This window comes from Festucalex cinctus, chromosome 11 (assembly GCF_051991245.1).
Source record: "Festucalex cinctus isolate MCC-2025b chromosome 11, RoL_Fcin_1.0, whole genome shotgun sequence".
Taxonomy (NCBI): Eukaryota; Metazoa; Chordata; class Actinopteri; order Syngnathiformes; family Syngnathidae; genus Festucalex; species Festucalex cinctus.
The window spans coordinates 20,143,952-20,160,173 of record NC_135421.1 but is presented as its reverse complement, the minus strand read 5'-3'; the positions used below and the strand labels follow the sequence as shown (position 1 = coordinate 20,160,173).

The window sequence follows — 16,222 nt, the reverse complement described above, 5'->3', positions numbered from 1 at the left end:
GTAGTGCCATTCATTTGGGAGCCGGCAAATTATGCGAAGGGGCGGGGCGAAGGCGGGGCGAAGATGAGAGGAGGAAACTACGGAAGCGGAGAAAGTTCAAGCTAAAGCGATCGCTCTCGCTGTTTGGAATGAAGATGGAAGCCAAGGGTGTGCGCGCGCGTGCTTCCCCTCTTTATTTGGGGAAGGAACAAAGCCAGGAGAGGTTGTTTTGTGTGCCTCCAAATTGAAGAAAGGAGGTCAAAAAGCATACAAATTGATGTCAAGTCTTCATTATATGCCAGTAAAGAAGAGGCTAACCACTGGCAAAATGCATTTGCATAGTATGATAGAAGTTCCTAAAGTCTGGTAGATATGCATGAATGCATATTTTCAACAACATTTTATTGATTTGGAATTAAAAATAATCAGTTCCAACATTTGTGATGCAAAGTTTTACATAAATTGTACAACGACCTTATTAAAATAAATAAATAATAATAATAATAATAATAATAATAATAATAATAATAATAATAATAATAATAATAATAATAATAATAATAATAATAATAGACCATGACTAGCTCTTTTAACAATGAAAAGGTAAAGAGATGCCAGTAACATATTTCCCACCATAAATATAATTTAAAAATAGAAATTGTTTAATCAAACTAATTCGATTATAACTCAACTCAACTTTATTTATAAAGTTTAAGTTTTATTTATTTATAAATTTAATTAAGAATATTTGACTCATTGAACAAATTTCAGCAGTGAAAAGTTAATATTTTGTCCAGAATGAATTTTATAATTTCATTATTTTTCATGTACAATTAATACTTTTAAAAAGTATTTTTTTCTACTTGCTGTCGACTGATGATGACATCACCTGTGGTAAGGAAGTAGTTTATGGCCAATCGTGGCTCACCTGTTTTCTGTGTTTGGTCAGTTAACTGAGCCATGATTGGTTGTTACCTACTTCCTCAGCACAGGCGATGTCATCATCAGTTGACAGCAAGTAGAGAAATCACTTTTTCAAGGTATTAATTGTACATGAAAAATAAGGTAACATTAATTATAAACAAAATATTGACTTTTTAATGCTGAAAATGGCTCAATGAGTCAAGTATCCCTTTAAAACAAGCATAACAAGAAGTCGGCGAGTGACTGAAGTAGTATGAAGAGTAAAATGTCACACAGCGTGATTTTCTTTTACTTTGGGCAAGAAGGATAAGAAGTAATAACAAGTAACATTTGAGAAGCTGAATTGTAGTAAACCACTAACTGGTTTCACCAAACAAATGTAACTGATAACTTCCCAAACTACGAGTGTTGCTAAAATGATCAGATAACCCCGATTTTCTCACATGGATGGTGTGTAGACACACTTGAGTTGTCAACTTGCATACTTTTGTTGAGCTAGTCAGCTGAGCGTCATGTCTGTGAGGTCTCTGGGACAGTCGCCCGTTGTTTGTGTGCACTGTCAGATGATAACCGCGATCACAGCAGCACACAAATGGGAAGTTAGTGGCGGGCTGTACATTTGGACCTTCAATGGGGATTGAATCCACCTTATAATATCATATGTTCAACTATCACATCGCAATAAGAATTGATCATTACTAAGAAAATTCCATATGTATTATGATAAAAGGGGAAAAAATGTAAAACATATACTGTGGTGCTTTTTATCCATTTTGAACAAGTTTTGTTAACCGTTCAAATTTAGCAGTGTTGTTAACAATACTCATCTCTGTGGCATGTCAAATTTAGAAGACATTTATTTTCTAATTTTAATAGAATTATTTCAATTGAAGAAGTTCCGCTGTGTTTTTTTTTTAAAAGTCTTGAAGGTTGTCTTTTCTTTATAAACAAGTATGAATGCAGATTGACTCATTGAGGTCCATTTGTGGCAAACGGCCACCATCAGTGTCTCCAGAAACCAAACCTCAAGCATGAAGGCAGCTGATGGATGCCTGTGGAGATCGTTCCACGAATCACTTCAGTGTCTCCCGAAAGAAAAGAAAAAAAACAAACGCTATGTGACAACATGTATTGAACAAAAGCATCAGACATTATTCAGGTGGCGTCAACAGCAATGCAAATGGCTCTTTAGTGTTATTGTCTGCAGTTACTAACGCGACCAGATCAATTAACTCGATTGATTGTATAAAAGGCGGAGCGTGTGCTGCCGGGATGCTATTGAACAGCTCAGCCATTGATCAGCTGCTTTGTTTCCCCCCCTTAAATAATTCATGCTTCAATGCACCAGTGGGAGATAAAAGAAACCATAACAAAACTACCAGCTGTCGCTACTCTAGACTATCGAAAATATTCATTTCGAGTCAGTTCAAACTGCAATCCTACTGCACTAAATGTTTTCTTTTTGGGTCTTACCTGACTTAATCCACCTCTTAATACCACAACTAGCCTGTCGTAATTATAAAAACCTTTAACAATCCATCCATCCATTTTCTTGACCACTTATTCTTCACTTCACAAATATGGCACTTTACTGTACTTTAATTTATTTAATTAAATCTCCGGTGTAATAACCTTATTTATTGATTGATTGAATTTTCATGTTTTATTTTAATTTTATTATTATTATTATTATTATTATTATTATTATTATTATTATTATTATTATTAATTCAATCTCTGGTGTAATAACCTTATTTATTGATTGATTGAATTCTTATTTTTCATTTTATTATTATTATTATTATTATTATTATTATTGTTATTATTAATTCAATCTCGGGTGTAATAACCTTATTTATTGATTGATGGAATTATTTTTTATTTTATTATTGTCATGTTTTGGTTTGGTGGGGGTGGGTTTTTGTTGTCTTTTGGTCGTTTGTCATGTGTTCCTTGTTTCTTCCCTTGTCCCATTATGTCAAACCACGTCCACCTGAGTGTTTCTTCCCTTCCCAGTGTATCCACCAATCAGCTTCCCCTGCCACTTGTGTCTTGCCCAGCTGTGTCTAGTCATTGTCATTAGCCTGTGTGTATTTAGTCCCCTGTTTTCCGTTCGGTTCTGGTGGAGTCATAGTATCTGTTGTGCCTGTTGTTGTCCCTGTGTTCCATGCCATGCCATGCCATGCCATGCCATGCCATGCCATGCCATGCCATGCCATGCCATGCCATGCCATGCCATGCCTTGTGTTTGTTTTTTGATCTTGTTAATTTTTTCATAGTACCTTGTTTATAGTTTTTGTTAATTAAATCCCCTTTTTTACCTGCATCCCTGCCTTGCCCTGTTTTTTGGTTGCCTCCTGCATTTGGGTCCTGCCTTCAACACCCCACATCGTGACAATTATCTGTTCTCATTGCTGCTGGACATGTAAATTTCCCAGAGGGAGCCATCCCAAAGGGATCAATAAAGGCAAGTCTAAGTCAACGAGCGCCATCGCTCTGACAAGTTTGAAATTTTATTGGTTAAAGAAACATTCAACAGATTAGACTGATGTAGTAACATGTAGAGGCTGAAATCTGATTGGACAAAACAAACGCGACGTCTCCATATAAGTCCTAGAAGCAGTGCAGCGACAAAGAAATTCATTTAGGTATTAAATAATTTGCTAATTTATTTTAAATAATCTTTGTAAAATAAACAAAATGTTGATGCATTAGAATATATTTTATTATATAATTGGTTAATTATATTTTTGATGGATTGATAAATCCAATAACAATGATATTATTTCATAATCAAACTATTTTACATTCACAATTAACTTTTTTTTTTTTTTTTTTTTTTAAACTTAAGCTATTATACAAATGACCTGTTCCATCCATCCATTTTCTGAACATAAAATTTCTTATGTGAATCAGAACAAGGTGATGTCATTCATCATGTAATATCTAATATCAGTAATGATGAGATTGAATTTGTCCTTCAAGGATGGGGCTGCTGCTGTGTGGATTTTTACTGGACACAGAAGAAGCGGAAGCGGTAAAAATAATGTAATCCAACGTGGTTAAGTCAAGATACATGGTGACACTGACCAGCATGAAAGTAATGGAACATCTGACAATTTAACAAACAGTTGTGCATTGAAATGATGGCAGGCTGGTGAGTAAATATGGTTAAGGACAAATCCCATTGTCACGTTTATTCAATTAGGTGGTCCTATTTCGGAGAGCACCACAAAAATGAGCTGCCATTTTCGACGCATTACTCACACAATGGTTGCAACAGACCCCATGCGACTAATGGTGGAAATAACCCATGATTGGATCAACTCACAGGCTCAAAACACAAGAAAGAAACAATGGTGTTTCTCTGTGGGTGGAAAAAAAATAGTTGGATACTAATTACTAACAGCAAGATACAATAATTGAAATGATTAAAATTGCTAACATACTAATGCTTAGGAGGCACAATTTTATCATCGATATCGGCGCCCGAGTGTTTGAAATTTCAGACTGTTGTTTCTGAATATCAATACAGTAAACCCATCGCAGGTTCCAGGTTCATTGTCACGCTACTTCGGAGATTAGTTAATAACTCTATTTTGGTCTAATCCTTGCTTATATTGGCTGTAATTCCTCAGTTGACAAGTAGATGGCGGCACACATTTAGTTTGAGTAAATTGTAAGAAGAAGAATGAAATGTAGAGTAATTCAGCACAGTCATAGTTTTTGCTGGAGATTCCAGTATTCCAGTAATTAATATTACATATGCTAACATGCTAATGTTTATGTTTACAAGGCACCAGCATATGTCCACCATTATGTCCACCAATACATTACACATAGCTATGTTTGCTAACATGCTAATTTTTATGAAGTACTATCTTAGCTTAAGCTTGTTAGCAGTTGCAAATTCATAAACAAATTGGATCAGGAAAACTATAGCTATAGTCGAAGTTCAGTGACACACTGGCAAAGGGAGTAAAGTATTATTGAGAATTAACTAGTGTGACATCCCGTTTGGTCAGTAGCATTAAAGAATTGACAACAAACATTCCTCCTCACACTCTTCCCATGCCTCCCCATGCTGTCCAGTGTGTCCACATCCTGTTTGTTTATAGAGCTTCCAGAATGTAGCACATTCAATTCCCATATTACTTTCAGCAACCTGGAATACTAAAGTTCCTCATGGGGCATTTAACTCATTCACTGCCATTGACGGAAAAAGACGTCAAATGATGCAATTTTTTTTTGCTGGTCTGGCAATGAATGTGTTAAACGAGTCATGTCGTGAGAATCGGAACATGCCAATGGACGCTTTGCTTTTGTTTATTGTGTCTCACATGGATTTTTAACCTAATAACTGAAGTGACTCAGGGACCATTTAGAGGCCTGAGTAAACACATGAGAGTTTTAATCCAACATTCTTCATCCTGTGCCCCAGACCGAGGAGCGAGACCTGCGGGGATTTTTTTTTTAATATTATTTTTATTTTTTACAACACGCCATCTCATCCCAGATGATTCAAGCATGTGAATCACTAACAGCTCCGATTTCCAGATAAGGATTCCAAACAGAGATGACCAAGAAGATCAGCAATGCAAGTTTGTCCACTAAGTGGGAAGTATTATAAGTGAAACTACATTTTGGATGGAAACCGCGGTGAAATAGAAAGAAAGAGTTGCACTGTCAGTCACTAGTTGTTAGTCTGCCGGCCGGCCTCACAGTTAAGAGGTTCTGAGTTTGACCAGAGAGCATGCACACCTAACAACTGCCTGGGGCCCCCAGATCAAAAGGGCCCCCAGACATCACTGACAACGACCAATAGCGAAAAGCCCTGCCATATCACACTAACATGTCTTTTTGTCTTTCTCAAGGTGCTTTGTTGAAGTTTTTTTTACAACCCCCTTCAAATCAAAGTAAGACATTATTAACGTGCATGTTTTTATTTCCCTGGATTCTTTTACTACGGTCTCATATGTCATGATGCTTGTCGTATTAAGTACTTTGTTTGCTGTTTTTTTTGTGTGTGTTAGAATTAGGGTTGACTTGATCTAGTATTTAAATTTCATTAGTTCATTCTGAAATGAATTCCACAAGGGCTATACCCCCCTCAAGTGTCCAAAGTAAGAATTGTCTCTCTGGCATTTGCCACTGCATTTTCTCCCTCTATCAAGTTAAGTCAATTCAAGTCATCTTTATTTAGCTTGTTGGATGTGTCATTTGAAACCGGTTCTAATTGAAGGTTTTGCAGCAACTTCGACCACCTTACCATGCTCGGATATGCCAACTACAATATAGCAGAATACATCTGACAACAACTATATTTTAACTCATTACCAACTATTAAATAAGATTAACAAATTACCCCAAAAATAAAGTGAACAAATACATGTAAATGTGTAAACTTTTGTTTTTAACAAAAATATTTTTATTTTTTTCATTGCATATAGGCTAATAAAGTGGTTTGGAGAAATGAATGGATGAATTTATAGTTAGTGTAATAAACAGTCAACAGGGTTGCTAGCTACAGTGTCAGACAGCAGTACCAGAAGAACAATACTCATCTCTAAACACGGGCCACATTTAAGAGCTATACCACACTAAATCTCATGTTACAAATCAAGAACTATATACTGTATGCTAAATGTGTAAACCAAGCTTGTTGCTTTATTTACAGCGCATGTATATTAACAGCCAACAGGGGGCGCTGCAGTGTCAAGACAGCATTGACAGGAAGAACATTTTGATACAGTTGGTCTCACACGGGCCATGTTTATCGCAGCCACCACACCAAATAATCTCATTTGGCAAATTATGAAATATACATGCAACATAAAGTGATGTCCAAAATTAGCAAAGTAACAGCTTGTTGCATTTATTGGCTGTTTTTAGTATTATTCTTAATCTTAACGTCTCGTCTTACATGAATACATTCTAAATCGAGTCCTTAATTTAAACCTAAACGGGTAAACCAGGCTGAGATTTTATTTTATTATTATTTGTATGTATTTAAATGAAACCAGATAGACAGTGACTTCATGTATTTTAATGAGAAATGACATGTTGTTCCTTTAGCTACGCATGTGTTCACAACAAAATGAATCATAAATGATTAATGGTACGTGTGTTAAAGATGTTGCGTAACAAACTGCAATTAAGTTAATGAGTTTAAATAAATGATTTTTTTGGTTAGTTTAATAAATGAATTAAACAAAGTAATTTTATGACTTGAAGGGTTGATGACGTATAAAAATGTACACAAAAAGAACATTTTATTACTGTCATGAAATGTGTAAGAGTTCCATGTATTTTTAACTTGCATTCAATGTGTTTTTATTGCCATTTTCCATTTTATTTATTCAGACTTTATTTACGCAAATAAAGCAATTAATAATAGATTCTCATTTGCAATACTGACTTGGCAGCAGACAGCAGAGCAAAAGCGAAGCAAAAATAAAACCAAATACAAATATATTATCAAAAAACTGGACAAAGTGTTATATTTACATATTTATTTGATACATTACGGTAAGCAAGGTGAGCAGTGATTGAAGGCAGACATGAACCAGTGAAATTGTGTGAGCGAAAAAAAGAGTCACCTAACCAGGGAGTGCAGTTCATTCCTCTGTGTGAATTTAGCATAGCAACTTCATTATTAAAACAATTATGACTGCATAACAAAGTATGAGCGTTACTGCAGTGAGTAGTAGTCGCAGTAGTGTTCCACCTGTAACAACAAAGCAACCTGAGAATATTCATTGGCAGTAAATCACATCCTGGTTTCCAGCTAACTCCTGTAATCAGTTTCCATAGAGTCCCACCGATATAGAAGAAAGGACACATTTTTTTTCCACATGTTGAACATTTGAAATTGTGTCTAGAGTATATTGTCATCACAGGAGCCAGAATGAAGTATGCGCAGAGTGACAATGTGTTTCACAGCTCTTCGAAACCAGGGGTAGAACAAGGCGTATATCAAGGGGTTCACGCACGAGTTGAGATAGTACAGGTACAGGGCGTATACTGAAAGGATATTGTAGTGTGCAAAATCAGGTACTAGAGACACACCGTAATATGGACAGAAGCAAATGAGGAATATGAAAACGATAATACCAAGAGTCCTGGCGGCCTTCAACTCGGATTTCTTTGCCATGAGAGGGAGAGAGTGTTGAAGTTTGCCACCTGTAACATGAGAGCGCATGGCTCGCGCCTGAGACACAGCAACTACAAACACTTTAGTGTACAGAATGACAATGATGCTGAGCGGAAGGATGAAAGTCACCACCAGATCAAAAAGTCCTATAGTGAAGTCAAAATTAAAGACACAGTCCCCATAGCAGGAATTATATTTTCCCGGGTGCATCAGGTGATCGTAAAAAAGGATGCCACAGTAACAAAGTGATGAAAACCAACACAGACAAATACAACGCTGAACTCTTTTTACAGTGAGTTTGTTGTTATAATGCAAAGGATCACATATAGCCACATATCGATCAACTGATATCAGTATCATGTTTCCCACCGATGCGGACGTCACCGTTAACGATACATACAAAAACAGAGAACACAGAATATCACCAAGAGACCAGCAGGATGTCATCCTGTAAATAGTCATCGGTATCATCTGGAGGCCCACCAGATAGTCTGCGACAGCGAGAGAAGTGAGGAGGAGGTTGGTGGGGGTGTGGAGTTGCCTACACAAACACACAGACACACGCAAACCAGCAAGTCGTTAAAAACAAACACTTCAAAACCAACATCTGTAGGCGCAATACATCTTTCTACACAAACAAGTCTGAATGTAAACAATTGAGGAAAAAAAAACTTTGTGCCTGAAATGAGAGATTGCGATGATGACGAGCAGGTTGAGCACCACCGTGAGGATGCAGATGGCCAACAATGGGACTAAGTAAAAAATGACTTGAGTTGAGGACACCCTGCAGGAGATGTTGGCCAGCTCTGGAAAGCAAAGATCTGATTGGTCTTCGGTGTCCATGGAGAAGCTGGAGCTCAGACAGCCTTCTGTCTGAACCTCTCTGTTGTCCATCGCCTTTATATGTTTCTAGTACCACCCCCAATTAATTGTGATTGGCTCAAAGTTGTCCAAGTATGATGTCATGATGACCGCCATACCCCAGACACCGCTAACAAACAACAGTAATAGGAATATGTATTCAATCTTACAACAACCGCAAAAGTTTTCATTCCCAAATCATTGCACAGTACAAACAAAAGGCCCAACTAGCTACTAGCCAACTAGCAGGGTTAGGATTGGCCAAGGTTACGAATCATGATTAGCGTAAAATAATAAAAAGGTTAAAGCAGGCCTGGCCCTGGACATAGACCAGTGCTTCTCAATTATTTTCTGTCATGCCCCCCCTAGTCAGAAGAAAACATCTAAAACACCCCCCCACACACGCACGCGACTATAAATAGTATCATTTGTCTATAAAATTGTTATAAGCACACCTCTGCATAACCCTGTATGCGTATTAACGTATAAGAGAATATAAAAAAAAAAGAAAGAAATATGGACCAACTTACAACAAAGAATAGCCTTATTAACTGTAACAGAAAAGATTTAAAGTGCATCTGAAATTCAAAACTAAAATTAAATCCTGAATTAAACTATAAACATTTTTTGACCGACCATGTCAAACCATATGATACGGAAAAATAAAATTACATAAAATCAATAAATAATAATACATTCAAACTGATCACCAACATTAACTCAGAAGCACAATATTTAAAAAAAACTTTAACCTGCAAAACAAAAATATAAAATAATTTGTGCTGATTTTTTTTTTTTTTTTTTTTTTTTTTTTTTGCTGTGCAAAGTGCGCATGCTCAGTGCAAACAAAACCCTACACCACCGACGTTAATTTATACAAGATAAGAATTACGTGCTGGTTTAATGTAAACAAATAAAGAGTTTATCCTGGTGAAAATGTTAATTTGGTAGGCATGGCATGACCCCCAAAAAACTGCCTGGGAAGCTGGTATGTATCAACATTGTTTTGTTTTTTCCAGGGCGTGTAACATGCGATGGTAAGTTTGACAAATCCTAATTTATGGATGTTACTTATTGCTCATTATGTAGGGTGACTACTGATTTATTGAGTATAGTTCATCAAAAAAATAATGTAGATATGGTAGAACTAGGAAAATAAGTAGTAGTAGGAAGTAGATGACCACCGTAACTTCATGCTCCAAGAAAGTAGGAAGGGATTGCATCACCTGCAAATTCTTATTAGTGCTGCTGGAGGAGCATGGATGTAAACAATATTTAATGACGTTAATTTTTTCATATGTCATTCATATTATTTTAGTTTGAAAAGTAATTGCAAGGTCAGTTTGTCAGTGGAAAAACAAGCTTGGGGAAACACAAGCGTTGCCTCATGTGTTGTTGTGTTGTTTTCACACCTCTAATTGCAAGCTGCTGTCATCATTACGCGCTAATGGGCCAAAGGTGTGAAGCGACAACAAAAACATAAGGCAATTGTAACGTATGAAGACGTCCTCCGGGGAAATACAAGGCACTTTTGAAAGTAAACTTTATCAACAACGAATACATTAGAATAGTTTACAACATTTTTGCCGTTCAACTTGGAATGAATAAAGTGTCCAAGTGATGTTTTTCCATCCTGAGGTGTTTTACCTGAGAAACTGCTGAACTCACATTAACTGAATCTGGTTCAATTTATTTATTTATTTATTTATAGGGACTTGCGTGATTATTAAACCCACCTGTTTACTAACTTTATTAGGAAAGGCCCTTTTTGTTATAAATGGAACATAATCCATAAAAATGTGCATCCTTGATTTCACAATTGGACAAAATAAACATCTGAAAATTGTGAGAATGACCCAAAAGAGACCATTTTGAATCAAACTGCTTCCTGTGTGTTTTTGGGAATGTATTCTTGATTTTTTTTAATTTTTTTATTTTTTTATTTTTTAAACTACTAAAGACTACCGAATGAACAATTCTGAGCTCTTTTAGAAAAAAAAAAAAAAAGAGGGAATGTATTCTTGAGAATTTATTGTGGGTCAATTCATGAGAGACAATGTTTCCATGCAGTCAATGTTGGGGTTATTCCGGTTTCTGAAACATTTGGGATAACGCATTTACATGCATACGTGGATGTAGTTACTCCATTAAAACTAAACCGAGAGGCACGGACAACATCATTACGCATATAGAAGTCATTTCCACTTTTAACTTTCTACAGTCACTAAAAGACATTAATCTATATTCATGTCACACTAATAAATTAGTCGGTTTCCTCCTCACTCCAAAAGTGTGGTGCTCTGCTGCGTTGCCATGTAGCATTATCGCCATAAAAATAACATGAAAACGCTGCTGAGAAATCAATGTATTAAATTAAGCTTGTGGCAACGTAAGATGGCCGCCGCGCATACAAGTAAGATTGGTTGCAGATCGAGCATGCACAGAAAAAAAAACTTAAATTCCAAAGGAGGTACCCCGGCCCGATCGTGTTTATATGACCAAATATTCTGGTCAGAAAAGGGGTACCCCAAGGGCCTTATTTGGGTTTTTAAAAGATGTGTACCTAATTAAAATTTATGTTCAGCAAGTCCCTTGACAGTGAAGACCACTCCTTCAGTGTGACCCTTAATCCCTTAAGAATCTAACTTTAATTTCAGTCCAGTGGGACTATTAACCCTGTAACAGTCGAACCACACATCATCCAGTGGGAACCTAGCACCCTAACCCCCAAACCTAAAAGCAGGAAATCCAGGAGGAACATAATCACCGTAATCCTAATCCTTTCTAGACTCAAACCCATCTAATCCAACCTCATGTGGCTAGACCCTTGCCTGTCTTTAATCATAATCATTAACCGTTAAACCTTAACCCTAAATGGACCTTCTTGTGAGTTTTTGGTTGTATAACTCAACTGAATTTTAGGATTCCAAAAAATTGCATTTTAGAACTTTTGGAGACATTTGAGGGAGGACTGGCTGACTCCAAAATAAAATACATGATCTTAGAATAATAATAGAGGAAAACAACCATTCAACATTAATACATTATATTTAATATATATTCATATAACTGTTGATATGAATGCCTGGGGTAATGATGACATCATACTTAGACAATCTTCACCCAGTCACATTTGCTTGGGGGAGGTACTAGAAAAACATAAATGAGATGGACAACAGAGAGTTTTAGGCAGAGGACTGCCTTTGCCATGGACATCGAGGACCAATCGGATCTCTGCTTCCCACAGCTGTCCAACATCTCCTGCAGGAAGCCCTCGTCTCAAGCGGTTGTTGATTTTGTCCCGTTCTCCGTCATGGCTGTCCTCATTGTGGTGCTCAATTTGCTTGTCATCATTGCCATCTCCCATTTCAGGCATGTGTTCTTTTTCTTGGTGTACCCTAACACTATAACCCCAGAACTACCCCTTTATGTGTTTGACTAGTTTTGCAATGTTGATCTCAAGCTGCTAATGTTTGTTATTGTCTTCTTATTTCTCTCAAGGAAACAAACTGCATTGTGACTTGATTTAAGAACTGTCTTATGTAAAATGATGTATTCTGCCTACAGATGTTGGTTATGAAGTTTTTTTTTTAACAGCTTGTTGGTTCATGTGTGTGTGTGTGTGTGCGTGTGTAGGCAGCTCCACACTCCCACCAACCTTCTCCTCCTCTCTCTCGCTGTCGCCGACTATCTGGTGGGTTTCCAGATAGTACCAACAGAAATTTACAGGGTGGTATCCTGCTGGTCTCTTGGTGATATTCTGTGTTCTCAGTTCATGTATATATCTTTGACGGTGACATCCGCATCGGTGGGAACCATAGTGCTAATATCAATTGATCGATATGTGGCTATTTGTGATCCTCTGCGTTATAACGTGAAAGTCACTGTGAAAAGAATTCAACTTTCTATTTGTCTGTGTTGGTTTTTATCGCTTTCCTACAGTGGCATCATTTATTACGATCAGCTGATGCATCCAGGAAAGTACAATTTTTGTTTTGGGGAGTGTGTTATGATTCTTAATTTTAATTCAGGTGTCGTTGATCTGGTGGTGACTTTCATCCTTCCGTTCAGCATCATTGTCTTTCTGTACACTAAAATATTTGTAGTTGCTGTGTCTCAGGCGCGAGCCATGCGCTCTCATGTTACAGGTGGCAAACAGTCTGTCCCTTTCCGAGCAAAGAAATCTGAGTTGAAAGCCGCCAGGACTCTTGGTATTCTCGTTCTCATATTCCTCATTTGCTTCTGTCCATATTACGGTGTGTCTCTCGTACCCGATTCCCCACACTATGAGATGCTTTCAGCATACACCCTGTACCTGTACTTTTTCAACTCATGTCTGAACCCCTTGATATATGCCTTGTTCTACCCCTGGTTTCGAAGGGCTGTCAAGCATATTGTCACTCTGCGCATTCTGCAGTCTGGCTCCTGTGAGGTCAACATACTGTAGAAGCAATTTCAAATGTTTATCGTGTTTTCTCTTCCGTGAATGTGACTTTAAGATGTAAGATGGCGTACAGGAGCTAACTGGAAACTAGAATGTGCTTCTATGTGATTTTCATTTTTTTCAGGATGCTACGATATCAGACTTTGTTTAGATGAGGAAGCAGTGAAGTAACATTCTCGAGTATCCCTGTGTTGTCTCTTATGCAGTGAACAGCTCCTTTTAAGCCATAAGATATGGTTATTCACATTAATTATTCCATAAAGCTTGTGTGCGTTGTCCCTTTATTCAGCCTAAACAAGAAATCACAATCCATTTATTTAAACTCATGCACTAGTTTCATTTTAATGAGTGACCACTGATATAAGAACTTTGTGTCCGAGCTCATTTAGATACAATAAGTCCTAGTCTGTCTTGAAAAACAACAATTTTCTCATCCTGTTTGTTTTTGCTGTACTGAGCATTTGTTGATTTGTAACATGAGATTTGGATCAATGTCTCAGTGTTGTGTTACACTGTACCGCCCCCTGCTGGCTGTTGATTACATTAACTATAAAGAACAGGCATGTTTAATTATCTCAATGTCTGCAAAAATAATAAACACACAAAACCAAGTAGAATAAGTTAAAAGAAAAAAAAACGTGACTGGGAAGTCATCCCCCAAAAATCTTTCCCATAATATGTTTTATGCAGCCCCACCAGCCTAAACACAGTAATCTGGTTAATATTGTGTTTGTGGAATATCAGTTAAGAAGCAAAATCCACCTATTTTTTTAATTCATTTCAGGGAGCGGTCATTTTCCTAGTTGCTGTTGACTGAAAATGACATCACAGCTGCTCAGGTAACAACCTGATGTAATTTTTTTTGGATAACAACCGGTGGAGTTTCAAATGCAATATATCAGAAAGCCATGTTTTGACTAGTGGGGTGACATACTGTAAAGACATTTTTTTGGGTTGTCTTTTCCTTAACTATTTGTGTTTTATTAATACTTTAAAATGAGGCAATTTGATCTGGGACTTATTTTGTACAATTAGTGTCAGAAAAAACAAAAACAAAAAACCAACATGGCTATGCAAGAAGAAAGTACTTTAACTTTTTTTTTTTTTTTTTTTTTATGTATGTGATCTAAAAATGTCCAAAACACAGAAACCCTACTTCCAACTACATTCTTAACTGTAATTCTATTTATTTTCCCCTTCGAAATGGGTCAATTTGATCTTGGGGATGTTTAACTTTACATGTTTCTGTAACAAAAACACAATCAAAACACAGCCAAGCATATTATTTTCATAACGAAAAACAACAACATTATTTTCATATTTTTAATTGGTCAATTTGACCCAAAATATACCAGGACAATTATTAAATATTTGTACATGGATATGATCAAAGCATGAAGGAGGATGTCACTATTTTGTAGTCTGGACTGTGCAAGAGGTGTTGGAAAACAACGGTGGTCACCGCCGCATGTCCTTGTCCAGAAGGTCTTTGGCCTCATTGATTTTGGCGGCAAGGTACGGTGAACCGCCTGCGGAAAAACACATCAAATGAAGGTCTGGGATGTGTATCGAACAATGACTTAAGACGAAGCAAGGCTCACCTTTATCGGGATGGTTGAGGACCATGATCCTCCTGTGTGCCTCGCGAACTTTGGCCTTTGTACTGACCGGACTGCAATCACACACAATAAAAGTCAATTAAGTGAACCACCATTAAAATCCATTTGTGGAGGTTTACCTGATGCCGAGGACGAGGCTGGCCTCCCGTTTGGACATCTTCGGCTCGAAGCCTCCTTTGTAGTATGACGAGAATGTCTGAGGAGGATGCGGGCCGATGAGCGCAGCCAGGTGTGTGTAAATGACATGAACGGCGAGTGTAAGGCGAACTCACCGATGTCGGCATCTTCCGGACCGTTTCTGAGAACATCTGGCCAAGAGGCTTCCACAGCTGGAAGGCATAGCGACCTGGCACACCGCAACATTGAATGAAAAATAGAGATAAAAGCAGCAAGAGGGTTTTACTACTCTATTCATAATTAATTGAGAAGTTTGCGACATGAGAGTGTCGTCTTACTGGTTTTCAAATACACATAATTAGAAATAAAAATCGTAGACAGTCTGAAAAGATTCAAGTATTGAAGTGTTTACCTGCAAAACCTGCAGCAGCCACCCCAAGGCCGACTGCAATCAGCGTGCCGCCCTGTGGACAAGACACACATCTTTTATACTTTATCACAAGTATAATTTTTTTTATATTAATGTTACATGGAATTAAAAAAAAAAAAGTACACCTTAAACTCCTGGCGTGCGTCTACGTAAACGATTCTGAGTAAAACCATAGAAAGCACTGCCTTAGGCAAACAGCTAACACAAGAACTAGCTAGCAGCGGTCAGCGAGGAGACAAAAGTCTTTTTCGACCCCAAAACATTCAACAAAAACCTTTATTAACTTGCCCTAAAGGCGCTCACCAGTCGCCTGTCGATCTCCGCGTCGCTCCTGGCGCTCGCTTGCGGGCTGTACTCCGCGTAGCGCATCATTTCTCCGCCGTCCATCGCTGACAATCCGCCGGTGGAGGTCGCCATGTTTCATGGCAATGCTGCGCACGCGCAATCACGAGCATCACGTCGCTTCCGCGTTATGGTTACGCCCCTGATTTAGGCAATACAATTGTTTTAAATACTTTTAAAATGTGAAAAGTGATACTACAAAAAGTGAGCTTTAGTCATTATTTTTATTTATTATTATTTATTTTGTATTTTTTATATTATATGTTCGAAATAAATTTTCAACTCACGAATTTTCCACGAATGGTTACTGTAGTTCTTATTTTGGCCACTAGATGAAGACATTGATTAGCAAA

The 16,222-nt window shown here is 37.4% G+C and overlaps 3 protein-coding genes across 3 annotated transcripts; 1 reads left to right on the top strand and 2 right to left on the bottom strand.

The window, feature by feature from the left end:
* Positions 1 to 7,780: 7,780 nt before the first annotated feature.
* Positions 7,781 to 8,950, bottom strand: LOC144030378 (trace amine-associated receptor 13c-like). Its single transcript, XM_077536622.1, has 2 exons — positions 8,736 to 8,950; positions 7,781 to 8,597 (listed from the first exon to the last, which is right to left on the bottom strand). Exons 1-2 carry the CDS (start codon positions 8,948 to 8,950, stop codon positions 7,781 to 7,783), a joined length of 1,032 nt encoding a protein of 343 aa, XP_077392748.1.
* Positions 8,951 to 12,125: 3,175 nt separating this feature from the next.
* On the top strand, positions 12,126 to 13,364 carry LOC144030226 (trace amine-associated receptor 13c-like). Its single transcript, XM_077536331.1, has 2 exons — positions 12,126 to 12,289; positions 12,554 to 13,364. Exons 1-2 carry the CDS (start codon positions 12,126 to 12,128, stop codon positions 13,362 to 13,364), a joined length of 975 nt encoding a protein of 324 aa, XP_077392457.1.
* Positions 13,365 to 14,671: 1,307 nt separating this feature from the next.
* Positions 14,672 to 16,001, bottom strand: LOC144030561 (dnaJ homolog subfamily C member 15-like). The gene is made up of 6 exons (XM_077536984.1): positions 15,831 to 16,001; positions 15,510 to 15,561; positions 15,253 to 15,326; positions 15,100 to 15,176; positions 14,963 to 15,033; positions 14,672 to 14,890 (listed from the first exon to the last, which is right to left on the bottom strand). Exons 1-6 carry the CDS (start codon positions 15,942 to 15,944, stop codon positions 14,820 to 14,822), a joined length of 459 nt encoding a protein of 152 aa, XP_077393110.1. The 5' UTR covers positions 15,945 to 16,001; the 3' UTR covers positions 14,672 to 14,819.
* Between the last annotated feature and the right edge of the window lie 221 nt (positions 16,002 to 16,222).

Bases quoted from the DNA above. Each gene is read 5' to 3' on its own strand.
- LOC144030226 (XM_077536331.1), top strand. From the start codon at position 12,126: ATGGACATCGAGGACCAATCGGATCTCTGCTTCCCACAGCTGTCCAAC. The intron at 12,290-12,553 runs GCATGTGTTCTT...GTGCGTGTGTAG, and splicing joins ATTGCCATCTCCCATTTCAG to GCAGCTCCACACTCCCACCA.
- LOC144030378 (XM_077536622.1), bottom strand. From the start codon at position 8,950: ATGGACAACAGAGAGGTTCAGACAGAAGGCTGTCTGAGCTCCAGCTTC. The intron at 8,598-8,735 runs GCACAAAGTTTT...GTGTTTGTGTAG, and splicing joins ATCGCAATCTCTCATTTCAG to GCAACTCCACACCCCCACCA.
- LOC144030561 (XM_077536984.1), bottom strand. From the start codon at position 15,944: ATGGCGACCTCCACCGGCGGATTGTCAGCGATGGACGGCGGAGAAATG. The intron at 15,562-15,830 runs GTGAGCGCCTTT...TCTTGTCCACAG, and splicing joins CGGAGATCGACAGGCGACTG to GGCGGCACGCTGATTGCAGT. The intron at 15,034-15,099 runs GTAAACCTCCAC...GTGTGATTGCAG, and splicing joins AGCCTCGTCCTCGGCATCAG to TCCGGTCAGTACAAAGGCCA.